This window comes from Ceratosolen solmsi, unplaced genomic scaffold (genome assembly GCF_000503995.2).
Source record: "Ceratosolen solmsi marchali unplaced genomic scaffold, CerSol_1.0 scaffold13, whole genome shotgun sequence".
NCBI classification, from domain to species: Eukaryota; Metazoa; Arthropoda; class Insecta; order Hymenoptera; family Agaonidae; genus Ceratosolen; species Ceratosolen solmsi.
Window position 1 is genome coordinate 4,308,795 of NW_011948418.1, and position 13,707 is coordinate 4,322,501.

General features: G+C 39.5%; 1 protein-coding gene across 1 annotated transcript in view; it reads right to left on the reverse strand.

Moving 5' to 3' along the window:
• Ten-m (teneurin transmembrane protein Ten-m) overlaps window positions 1–7,509 on the reverse strand; it is a 55,679-nt gene extending 48,170 nt beyond the window's left edge. Inside the window, exon 1 of the mRNA XM_011497285.1 lies at window positions 7,307–7,509. Within this exon, the coding sequence (XP_011495587.1) occupies window positions 7,307–7,460 (154 nt within the window). The 5' untranslated portion in view covers window positions 7,461–7,509. The remainder of the gene's footprint in view (window positions 1–7,306) is intronic.
• Between the last annotated feature and the right edge of the window lie 6,198 nt (window positions 7,510–13,707).

A 13,707-nucleotide genomic window follows, 5' to 3' on the forward strand; every position in this document is an offset into this window, starting at 1 on the left:
GAAAGAGAGGCGCGGGGAAGTATCGGAGGATCGCGAGCCTCGTTAGTGGCACGTGCGCGCGACTCGCCTATCGATCGGCGCAGACTCCGGCGAATCTAATTGCTCTCGCGAACTCGCGCCCCGTGCAAGATATACTAAAAGAAAAACGAAGAAAAGGGGAAAGACGGAGCGAGCGAGAGAGAGAGAGAGAGAGAGAGAGAGAGAGTGCAACAACGTCTTGCTCTCCTCCTCTAATGTGTCCCAGATACTTGAATCGTTCCTCGTTCCGTATACGGCTATATAATGAGCACAGAGAGTGAGAGAGAAACTCACAAGTTACCCACTCCTCCTCTCGTTCTTCTCGCCAGATCTTCTCCTTTACTACTTCTCCAATATCCGATACCTGCCAAATGCACGAGACTGCGTCATCTCTGTGTTTTTTCTTTTTTCTTTTCTTTTTTCACGTATTTTCGCCAATCCTCTATCTACTTTTTCTCCACTTCCTTGATTCTGTTTCATTTTTCCCGACGACGACTGCGACGACGTCTGATCCACATCCGCTTTTATTTTCCATTTTATATACACCCTCGATGCTTTTTTTTCACTTAAGGGCCTGATCTCCTGCACAAGGTGACAAATATTAATAACGCAGAACTTCTTATTAGAATTTTCAATTTTCCAATAATAGAAGTTTCTTTTCATCGGGCTCACTTCCATTCGAAAATTTGAATTGTTCTAGATTAGAATTCCACGAAGGACTTTCGCCGACGTTACATCTTAGCCTCCAATTTTATACCTTTCTCTGAAAATCTTCATTTTATAAATATATGTAATTCTGCTCATGACGCTTTCTCGCGATGAATTAAAGTGCTTTATTATAATGAATTTGGAGCTTTATTCGCGATGCGTCTCGAGCTTAAATCGTAGTGATCCGAGATAAAAATACTGTAAAACTTATTACAATATTTATGGTTCACGTAGAGAGTAGTCTAGGTGCACGAGCTTTTACGGCTATTACAAAAGCAAAAACACTAAACTCGACGCGAATATTCGTCAACGTCAATTTTCAGGGAATTTAAAACATTCCGCCCGTAGCTGGCCGTTTACATTTTCGGTGCGCTCTTTGTTTACTTTCGAATTATTATCGCAATTACGTGAGAAGAAAAAGTTAATATATTCGTAATGCCAATGATTCTTTTGCGTGCTTCCATAGGTGGCGGTCGTCGACATTCTTGTCTCACTCGTTTCCCGTTCTCTCTTATGATTTCGATAAGCCATACTTTGGCTGGTTTCCCTGATACGATCTCGGCAATCTAATTCCTATCTTGGTTCTCTCATTCATTAATGTATGATATATTTTTAAACGAAATTTTTCTGATTCCGTCGCATTACAAGTGCGTGCCACGGTATTAAATATACACGAGCTTGTGTGCCCGGGTATGTGCGAGCGCAAAAGGTCCATGATAAAAGAAGGAGAAAAAGAGAGAACAGCCCGTTATAATTGCGATGAAAGATTGCCTCGCATACGCAAACTTTCGTGACCATAAAAAATAATTAGCATAATGAAGTGAAATGTGATCCTTGCGCACTGTTATTTTTTTCTCCGATTCTGGCGAATTTTCGGAAATTTCCAAGTACGAGTGCGGATACTCTTTCCAAAAGGATCGGCTAATCACCCGCGCACATCTGTTCACGTAGGTGTTGATGATTTTTGCCTTTAATTTTTTTTTATGGGCAATGGTCTCGGGTGTCCAGGTAACTCGAAGAATTACGCTTCTTTTACATATCTTGCAGTTAGCCGGTACTATATCATAAAGATGACGTTGATTGTGATATTTTTGTAAGAAGAACTTCGTTGTAACAAATAGGACGTGTTTATTTGACGAGGCAGATGATAAATTTTTATATGCTTCAATGTTGTGGAATGTTCGCGAGACGTCAAATAAAATTATCGATTTTAAATTGATAATAAAATCATTGAATTATATTTGCCTCGAAAATTTACTGTTAATGATATTGAATCAATAAATGATCACGATTTAAATACTAAATTAACTTTACGATCTTGCTGTATTGTATTTTATGAGAAAAGGCTTTTCTCGGATTATTGAGTTAATGCTCGAAATAATAAGTATTTTATAAATTTTAATAGCTTAATGCTTCCTGATGTTTGCTTTAAGTTGAATAAATACAGATTGTGAATATCACACTAGTGATATTAATGCCGATTTATAATCTTCGCACGTAGTGATGAATTTGAGAGAAATATTACCGAAAGTAATTCGAATGGTAATATTTGAAAAATTAATTATAAATTAAATAGAGAAATTAAAGATTATAGAAAGCATTATTCCTCGCTCTCTTTATTCTGACATACAAGAAAATATAGTTAAAAACAAAGAAAAAAAAGAAGAAGAAAAAACAACGGCTTTACTCTCGTTATACAAAAGTACAAAGTTATGCTTGTCTATCACCAATTAGTGGAGTAAAAGAATAAAAAGTAAAAAGTGTAAAGACCATTATGAAACAAAGACGGAGGCGCTTTATTTATCGTATACGTATTAATCATTGATTATTTCAAAACTTTAATATTTATTCGTTTATCCGATCGTTTTCTCTGCTTAAATTAGATACTTTTCATTTAGGTAATGGCAGAAAGGAGGAAGGATTATTATTATTTTTTTTTTTTTCAATCACACTTGTACCAACAAAAGCATAAGTCAACGAATTGTTGTACGACGAGTTTCGACAAAAAAAAAAAAAAAAACCTTCAATGTTCCGCTCAATTGTACGTGTAATCGACAATTTCGCAAATTGAGTAGTATCGAGTCAATGTAAAAAAGAATCCTTCTGTAAATGAACAATAAAAGAAATAAATATATAAAATAATGAAAGTGCAATAGTAAGAGACTAGGAAAAGTAATTTAAGGAGCATAAATATGCGAGTGCGCTATAATATTGCAAAAGTGATTAACGATAACTGGCCGTATGGATAAAGAAAAGAATTCATTTAAGAATGAAATTTTTGTCACGTCACATAAACGAGCAACGCGAGACAGAAATAAAGGGAGAAGCAAAAATCATGAACGAGTGTTAAACGTGTCAATGAATAATGAATGCCTGAATCGCAGCGAGTTGGCGTTTGCGCTAATCGAACGCGCCTCAATATATTGTTACAAAGATTGGAAGCCGCCAAAAGGGAGGGACAAAAAAAAAAAGTAAGGATCCCGAGGTAGAGAGAATAAAAAAAAAAGGAAAGAAAATGAAAACGAAAGAAAGAAATAAAAAGGACAATACGACGACAATGATAAAAGGCTAAAAGTAGTGACTATGTAAAGCGCATACGTTATGATCTTCGTTAAATAATGCAAAAGGGAATTCCGTAGCCTGAATTCAAAATCGATTCGGCTGATTAGCCACTGCTAGCGCGACGTAAGTCACGTACTTATGCGCTTCATTGTGACGCCGTACGTACAATGAACTCTCGAGCGATTACTTTTATAAGCTTTATGCGCCTCGAGGACTGTGTGTGTCGATGGCCATTCCGTGCCCGAACGTTTAATCAAAAATGCGTATTGTCTTGGCCTAGCCATCGGCCAGGTACATCGATATCACGAAGCTTAGCACGAAGTTTGGCTTAAGATTTTTCCAAGCAATGCGACGTTTGTTTGCTTCGTGTCACTTAGTCGAGAGTAATTACTAACACCAACGATACGCGACGACAAAATTTTTATAAATATCCTGCCAATAGAGCTTCTTATTCTTAGACAATTACCATGACGAAGGCCTACATTAATTTGTTCTACTACGTTTATTTGCCTACTACGTTCAATTTGTTTAAAAAATTTGGGATTTTTTTAATGCGTGCGATTGTGCCGAGTTTGAGTGACGCGCTGAGCCGAAAATATAATGAAAAAACGGTAGCTAAATTTACAAAAGCACAGATGATATTTCGTTACATCTCGGTGCAAGAATTTCAGCAAACATAAAGATATTATTCTCACCAAGTTTTGGGAGGCTAATTTTGTCTGGTTTGTGATCAATTATTAATCAGTTATCATCATACTTTATTCAGCGGAAAATCAATTTCTTGGCCAACTCCATTCATCATTTCACGAAATTCAATAATATCCATTATTATTGCACTTTTTATGTTTTATTACGCCGTTTTATTATTACACGCCGTTAAAAATAAGAAAATTTTGTTCGAATAAATTGAAATTCCAAGCACCGTGGGCAGATAATCTTGGTAAAAGCAGTATGAAATATCTGCCCTAAACACTTTAAGCATTTATCGAACGATTTGATATTTGCAAATGCGTAGTAAGCTCACTGTTTTTTTTTTCTTCTCTTTTATTTCTCTTTTTTTTTTCTTTAACAAAATTTTCTTTAATATTCATAAAAATTAACGACCCGTATATTTGGAATTTTTCATTAAGAGCAGAAGATATGCGTTACAATATGTTGGCTTATAGCGATCTATGTAACAAGTGCATACGCAGTAACTTCTCCGAGGGAAAAAAAAATGCCATTAATTTTCCGATTATAAACAGTGAAGCGAGACATTCAATGTAATTTACCTCAACTTATGAGTTTCATTTCCACATTTTCTTTATACGGTACCCTTCTCCCACTAACCATGAGAATTTTACATAAAAATTATTAACTCGGTAGATTACCAATGTAGTGTGTTTCCACTTTACTCTGGGAAATAACAAGAATTTTCACGCTATTATTTTTCACTGGGATAGTAGTAGCCAATTTTTAACCAAAACCGATTCATCTTTCCTCGTTCGCCCTTTCATAGGCAAAAGAAAAAGGGGAAAAAAGAAAACAAAAACAAACACAAAAAAAAAAAAAAAAAAACAAAAAAAAAAACAAAAAAAAAAACAAAAAAAAAACAAAAAAAAATAATAATAATAATGAAAACTGGGGGCAAATTATAACGAGGAAACGGACTATTGCACATCATTAAAATTCACTCTCCTCTTTCTTGCTCGTTCGTCGTTGGAAACAATACCGAATACTCGCTACTCGAAAAACACATTTTGTATATCGTCTCATTCGAGGAATAAAAGTTCACACGAAAAATTTAGAATATATTTGGGATTTAAGCACTTGAAAATTCGCTTGAAAATATTTCACGACTCTTGAAGGGATTACAGACATCAATTATTTGGAATTTCATTACTATTCTATATCGACGTGTATTGTACCAATTTCAAATTACACTCAATTATTTTTATCACTTTTCTCTCACTCTTCAACGGACATTTATTTACAATTTTTAAACTTGAGTCACAAGAATGGATACGCTGAAAATATTTTCACTAACTACAAAATGTATAATTACATTGTAATAATCATGTCATATAATATTCAATGGAGCGAGAATTTTGTATCACTTGAATATATACGTATGTTGTTGATCAATGTGTGTATGTATGTATTTATGTATGTATGTATGTATGTATATATATATATTTTTTTTATTTTTTTTTTTTTTTCATTTAATTTTCGTTTCATAAAGTATGGAAAATTATGAAAAGCTTTGTCTCGTTTATACAGAATTTGATTTGAATTAGTGAGGCTAGATTGTTTCTTGTATCGCAAGCAAGTAATTATAAAAGTTAAAGAAAGTGATTTGAAAAATTGTCCCTTCATCTAATACATAACTGATAGATAATTTTAACAAACTGCTATGTTTAATGATTAATCGTGTCTATCGCAACACAGAAAATAATGCATTTTGGCATTATTTTGTAAAAACTTCGAGGCAGTAAAGCATTTTTTGGTTTCAGATTTTATAACCACAGAGAATGGAAAAACGCGGTCCGTGGAAAAAACGGAACGGAACAATGTACGATGTCGTAAAATTATTCGTCCACTATCAAAATTGATCACAAATAAAAACAAAAAACAAAAAACAAAAAAAAATAACGATTTTCACATGATATAGACTATTACTGTTTAAGCGCGGCACTAAAAACTTTACAGCTAGATCATCCGCGAGTTCCGATTCACTCGACACTGACATTGAACTCGAATTTTCCGACATGACAAACTTCCGATGTACCACTTTGTATATTCGTTCTTTAACTTTCTTATACAACGGCACGCTCGAGCTGTCGCTCTCGTACACTCGGGGGTTGTTTTCGTGTGTGTTGTCTAGTGGGCGGGTTAATGTTAGTAAAAGCTCGTTATTTGTCACGGGGAATTCAAATTCAAAATCATTCCTGCGTATGCTCGTCTGCGCTCACGAAAATATCGTACTTTTTCTCTACCACCTCCGTCAATTTGTCCGCCTGCACGTTGTCCACGTCGTCGTCGTCGTTGTCATTGTCGTTGTCGTTGTCGTTGTCGTTGTCGTTGTCATTGTCGTTGTCATCGTCGCCGTCGACGATGTAGCAAAGAGAAATCTTTCGCCCGAGAAATTAACATTTCTTTCTGTATTTTCAAAGCGATTTATAAATTTCGTCGCGATCGCGACGACGTTTTTCATTTCCTTTATTTCATTTGTTTTGTTGAAAAGCCAGAGGCCGATTTCATATAAACGACGAGTTGGAAACAAACAAGAATTGAAGCCCGTCGCGCTCGTGGCCGAGTCCCACGATCGGCATTTTCGGCGTTCCAGGAATCACTCCTTGTCGGAAAACAAAACAGGATCCACGACGAAGCCGATGACGACAACGAGGACGACGTCTAGGACGATAGTGATAGTTAGGAGAATCGAAGAAGACAAGCTGACGATACGTGGACGGGGGACGCGGACGGGGGACGAGGAAGGGAGAAAATACGAGCGTTGATGAAGCGAGACGTGAGGAGGTGGAGGAGGAGCGACGGGAGGATGGAAACCGGAGGCATAGTACGAGCGCGGTTCCGCGAGCGCAGAGCGTCGCACCGTTAGGAGGTTGCCATCCGCGGACTTTGAACTTGAATGTCGCGCACCCCCGCTTGTGAGGAAGCGAAGCTTTGAAATTTGTTTGCACATTGATAGAAAAATTTTGGTTCTCTACCTTCTCTCGCAACGTAATAACGAACCTCGAACTCTCTCTCCCGCATATAGACAAACTTATTATATTCTATCTTCCAGAGAAAATCGCGCACTTCCTCATATTTCCTTACACAGGTATGCCTGCGCTCGCACACCGAACGTAGGCGTCATCGTATCACTCTCGCACTTTATCTATCTCTCTCTCTTAAACTACTCATTTTAATACGGTAAGGCCCTCTCGGGCTTTTAACGTGTCGAAGCTACTAAAGGAGTTAAATGAGAGATGATTTTTTGGCTTCCCAAGTATTTGCTTGGTTGCGTTTCATGCACTACCTCGACCACCGCCGTAGCAATAAGTGTACTCGTTGTAATCCATGCTGGGCCTCTTGAGGAGTCCCTCGCCGGGTGGGACGAGATCCAGGAGGACGGCCGTCGGCTGATGATGATGGTGGTGGTGGTGATGATGGTGCTGGTGATGATCGCACATTTGCGACACTTTTTCGTACGCCGTCACGTCATTACAATATTTGGGGTCAGGGGGGGGGGACTTCTACTCTCACGTACGCGGAACTTTAAAGGGGCCCTTCCCTAAACCTCGCACTCAATACACAGACTCCGCATTCGTGCTCTTCCGTGGCTGCGCGCACCGACTATCACTCTCATAAAATACCAACCGCGTGTCTACTTCCCTAGCTTTATTTCCTTCTTTCGTTCTCCCGCTCGCTCTCTATCTATCTCTCTTTCTCTCGGCCTTTATACTCGCGCCGCGAAGACGTGAAGGAGAACGAGTAACGCACGCTTGCGCCGTCGGCGGCAGACTGAGGCTCCGTGCCGCAGCCCGTCTCAGTGTCAGGGATGAGAGAAAGAGAGAGAGCGAGACAGGCAGGCAAGCACACAGGCGCACCGACCGCTCGGGTGGGGGAGCCTGTGAGAAGGAGGGCGAGGACGGCCGAGGGTGGGGGCCGCGGCGCCGAGGACAACAGCCGGTCTTCGAGGATCTAGCCGAGCGCCGAGAGCGGCACCCACTACTCCCCCGACCCACCGCTATTCGATTCCCTCGACCATCTCACTCACTCTCATCTCCCTCGATCTCTCCCCCTCCCCCTGCCAATCCCGACCAACAATTCTCCCTTACTCCTCCTAGTCGTCATCGTCGTCGTCGTCGTACTCCTCCTCCTCCTCTACCGTCGACGTCGAAGCCACCGCCACCGCTTCATCCGCCTCATCCTCCGTCACTACCGTCACCCTACCATCACCCCCTTCCACCCGTCATCCCCATTCTATCGCTCTCTCTCTCTCTCTCTCTCTCTCTCTCTCTCTCTCTCTCTCTCTCGCTCTGTCCGTTTACATGTACACCGGAGATGATGCTTACGATGGACCGGAGTCATTCGCATCTCCCTTTCGTTAAACACCTCGGCATCTCGTTGCTCGCGGATAATGAACAAAATTCGGCCCTCCCACGGATAAAGCCATGGCTGCTCGCTTTTACGTTTTTACGGAAAAATTCTAAATCTTGAATGGCGCCCTTCATAAGAAGCTCACTCGTGTGTTCATCGTAGTTGGAAGTCTCGTGGAAAGCGTAAACGTATCGCCGGGTACGTGTGTGACGTCGTGCCTTATGCTCTCGGTCCATGGGACGTCGGGGTCGCTGCTCACGAGAGATGGCGCTACGCTCTCTTTTTCCCGGCGATTCCGAGCCTGTGAGAGCCTTGCTTTAACAGGCGATACTTTGTAACGATGCAATGTGCGCGAAATTATCTTCTTTAACGACATATTCTACACTTCCCCGTCACCCCCTTCCTTATTCAAATAAAAAAAGAAATATTTCTCTCTCTCTCTCTCTCACAGCACGCGCACACAAACACACACAAACTCACACACACACACACACACACACACACACATAATGGAGAATCGCCGGAGTTTCTCTTTTTCGCGTCTTTGCACTACAGTCCGTCCCCTTCTTTCTAACACTAGCGTTTCTAGGTAAATAATTCTTGCCGCTTGCCGAGTTACTTTTTTCTTTTGCGTTTTTCAATAGACCAACACAGTGTGCGCTGACTGTTGTGCGACTTAATACGTTGCACAAGCGTTGTATAGTGCTTGCACATTTTCCCGACACTCTCGTCTCTCGAGCCGAATATTTACATAAAACTTTTTCTAAGACAGTTGTTTTCATCCCGATGAATTGTTCATCGATGACTCTGGTTTTTGTGGATATGCGGGCACGCAATAATCACTTAACCCAATAAAATAATAGACTCGTCGTGGCGCAGACAGAGAGAAGATTCCAACTTGGTCCTTTAATTTATGTTTCGGTTTTATTGTACTTTCATTGGATGCATTCGTATCTGCTTTGGTATTCCATTCATTGATATATTATTTGGCCTTTTATCACTTTCTCGCTACATTTCTATAGTCTCCTATCCTACGTATATCCTACATTCGTGCGTATATTCCCTTGAATGTTGCCGACGTTGTAAACTCTTCATCAACGTGTTCTGCTTTTGCAAGGCGTTGTACATTAAGGAGGAAAAAAAAATTTAACAGAGTGAATTATCGAAAAGCACTTTATCATGTGAATAAGGGAACGCATGCTTGTACATAAAGCGCAGAAATTCCCTTCAAATGCAATTAGAAATTCTCGTTATTCCTTTTACTGGGATACGAATTTAAAGCAAATATTCTCATAATGTATAACGTTATATAAAACAATGGCTTAAAAAATATTAATACAATATGCTTTACGATACATTAATGACAGCGTGAAAATAAAATTTATGTTTCATTAAGCTATAAATGCGTTAGATTCTATTGTGCTAAGATGATTAAATTTACAAGAATCTAGTTTACTATTGATTAGTTACTATTACTATATGTATGTACATATATTTATATATATAGAAGACAAAATTTGTATATATATTTTTTTGTTTGTTTTTTCTTTCAATTGATAATTAAGTACAATGTAAATCCTATAATATTATAAGCATTTATAAAAATAATATTGATCATGCAGTTTTGATAAATAAATAACGTCCTTCGAATTCCTCGTTTCGATCGACGAATGACATTCAACGTTTAATTGATAATTTAAAATCCAATATCTATAAAAGGTATCCAAATTTGTTAGATTCCGCGGATCTGAATATAAAACGGGTCAAGAACCTTTCATGAGAGCAAAGATATCAAATGGTCTTTATACTTTCCACGACGTCTTACACTAAACCCCTGGACTATTACTTTGATTCCCTGTCGTCGAACAATCAGAATCTGATCCAAGACGTGCTTCGCGGATTTACTTCATTCTTTATCGCGAGGATTTTACTTTCGGATTTCCTTGATAAGCTGCCCACGCACGCTGATGACTCAACGTTTTATAGTGTTCGAGTTGCCTACTTTTCCATCTTATTTTGCTAAAGCTACTCTCGGCAAATGTTTCGTCTTTTTTTACGATCTCGTTTCACATGGCATTATGTTGAAAGTCTTATTAAATATAACTCAAAGAGTTAACGTTTGAACTTTCATCGATATTGCGAGTGCGATACTTTTTATGCACTTGCTATTATTATCTGCGATAGGAATATTAATATGACGCGTACGAATAATAGCCAAGGAATTTAGTTTCTTATTCGATCCGTGTAATTTTCGTATTAACAGATGAGATTAATTATAAGTATGCATTATTAAATTGTAGAATATTGTATTATAACGACATCAAGATTATTGATTTAGCTTCATCGGTAATAATAAATCTAAGATAAACTTCAATGAGTGCATAAGCACATGCATAAAACAAAATGTGTAGATCGTAAGTGCTATACATTATCAGTAGGTATTCATTGAATCGAAGATCTAAAAATACTTTTCTTGATTCATGGAACCATTTTATTTGCTTAGTAAAGGGTCTCTTTTCTTTCTTAATAAAGCGTTTCTCCATAAAATATACGCGCGTGTGTGTGTGCGTGTGTGCGCGTGCGTCTCTTATATATATATATATATATATATATATATATATATATGCACATGTGAACTTTAATAAATAATCATGAGTTAGATTGTATTATGTAATTAATTTAATTTCATGATATTAACGGATAAACGGCCTGCAAAAATTAGCCCAAGTAGACCATGAATGATATGCTAGTTTCGTTATTAGACAATCGAGTTAAATATGGCAAACGACACTGTCACCTTTCGGTAACGAGGGCGCACATCGGCCGGAAAAATAAAGAGCGGAAAGACGAAGTCGGCCTCTAAATGAAATTAGAAGATATTGTGCGCGCAAATGTGAAATTGACCATATATCTTGAGTTCTTAATCCCCGAATAAAAAAGAAGGTGAAGAAAAAAAAAGAGAGAAACCGTGATAACTAAAATCACATCCCGTAATGTACGAGAGTGCGAAAATCTCCGCGCATAATCGCAGGAGCGGCTATATGACAAACGGCCGTTTCATCGTTCGCGCGCGCACATTCGCCAGAGATTTTCAAAGCCACGGTGTGTAAGACTCGTGCTGGCTCGTATCTCAGAGGCTCAGCGGCGTCGAAGAAGCGCGCCAAAATCACATATAAAAGAAAAAAAAAACAGAAAAAAAGAAAATAAAGAACGAATAAAAAGAAAGAAGAAGAACAAACCAGTCGCACTTTTGCGTTGTAATGCGCCGGATCCGCCACATATCTCGTATGCTTTACGTCTCAATAAGTCGCCGGGGCCGTAGCGAGTTATGCGCCGGCATGAAAAGAAGGCGAGGGTGGCGCGGGGACCTTTAATCCCCTTAATCAACTATCGCTTGTGATATGCAGGAGAGATAGAGATAGATATAGAGAGATAGAGAGCTAGATAGATAGATAGAATATAGGTGGTAAGATAGATAGAGAGAGAGAGAGAGAGAGAGAGAGAGAGAGAGAGAGAGAGATAGAGAGAGAACGAGGGGGAGAGTGTGGGGCGGAGGGGGGGGGAGGCGTATAAAAGGGCGGGTGATATTCGCGAGGGATATTAGTCATGGGAGTGCATTTACGAGGAGAAGAGAGGGATTTGGACGAGTTTGGACGATGCGCGTTCCCTTTTTTTTTAATGCCTGCAACGGCGATACTTAAATTTACATTCGTAATTTTCTGGCTGCTTATTGCGATTACTTAAGGCGTGCCTGAGGATGACAGGCCAACGGGTCCAAGAATCAGCGTTAATTAGAAAGCTTTCCCTCCCAACTATAAATAGTAGGCTTTATTGGCAATATTACTTTATTGCTTATGTTTTTGTACGACCCCATTAATTAAATGCTTGGTGATAAATTTTCATTTCGCAATTGCGTTGTTTGTGTAATTCGTCGATGGGCTCGCGATCGCTCATTACGAATTGTTTACAAACATTGGTTTTTTTATTCATAAGCAACTAGAGCCGTTCTTGTTAAAGTTTTCAAAATCACGTATGACGAAATTCGCCGTACGTGCCAATATTTATCGCGATATTTAAATGATTATTTACGAGTAATAAACTTTAAATGCCACGCTGGTAATGCTGAATTTCATTTTTGAACGTTCCTGATGCCGTTATCCTTGAATGCGCTCGAATACTTTACAACGAAATATGATTCTACAACAAAAGCGTGTAAAACCTAGTAATTTGAGGTAAAAAGATGAATGGGAGACAAAGAGATGTAAAAGAAATGTCACAAAATCCCTCTCCCCCTTCTATTTATTTTACTTGGCTGAAATTTAATAATGATAAATAATACGATTTAAAAAAAAATCTATGATACATTTGCAAGGGCAATGAAAACAAGTGGCGTAAATTCATTGGTAGGATAGAGGTGGGCGGGGTTAAAAATAATAAAATAAATAAATAAGTCTGACAAATAACTCTGCTTAAAACGATTGTGCGTATGTGAAAAAGATTCTGAGCCATATAAAATGAGGGGCTTGCTCTTTATTTTTCATTTTCTCCATTTTTCGCTTCTTTCTGCAGGCGCAGACTTTTTCATAAATCTAGGCACAATTTTCCTACTCGTCTTCTTGTCTCTTACGCATTCGGCCATGTGGTGCTCGGGCTCTCGGGTTCCCATATGGACTGACGTACTACTTAATCAAGCTGGACTTTTATATCGATGCGTCGGTCGGCGGGGGTGGTGGTGGTGGTGGAGGTGGTGGTGGTGGTAGTGCTGCTGGCGCTGATATTATTCATTGAACCTGAATTCCTTCGCTTTCGTATCACCTAGCATATTCTCATAGCCGAAAATGCCGTTCGGGAGAAAAGGGGGGCGAGGGCGTGGGGACGGGAAAAAGAATGCGCGCGCGCTCGAAAGAGACAAGTAAAAACGAAACTACGCGCAGCACGAAACAATGGTACACAACAAAGGGAGACGGAGACAGAGGAGCCGAGAGAAGGCAGTTATATACATCTGCATACGCGCGAGCGGATGATAGCTTCGTAAATTACGACGCTCGCGGCGATGACTCTTCCAAACGCTCTCCCGTGTAGTAGTAGTAGTACCACTCGCTCTTGCGCTCACGTTTCGCTCACGCTCGCGGGAGTAAGCGAGAAAGACAAAGACAGCCAGTGATGAAGAGTGAGAGAGAGAGAGAGAGAGAGAGAGAGAGAGAGAGAGACAGAGATGGTGAAGAGATTCTCGAGGTGCCGTCGTACACCTTTTACCATTTTGTCTCCTTTTTTTGAGCGAGCGTCGTGCGGGAGAAAGGTTGGGGGGGGGGGGGTGACGGTGGGGGTAGCGTTGTG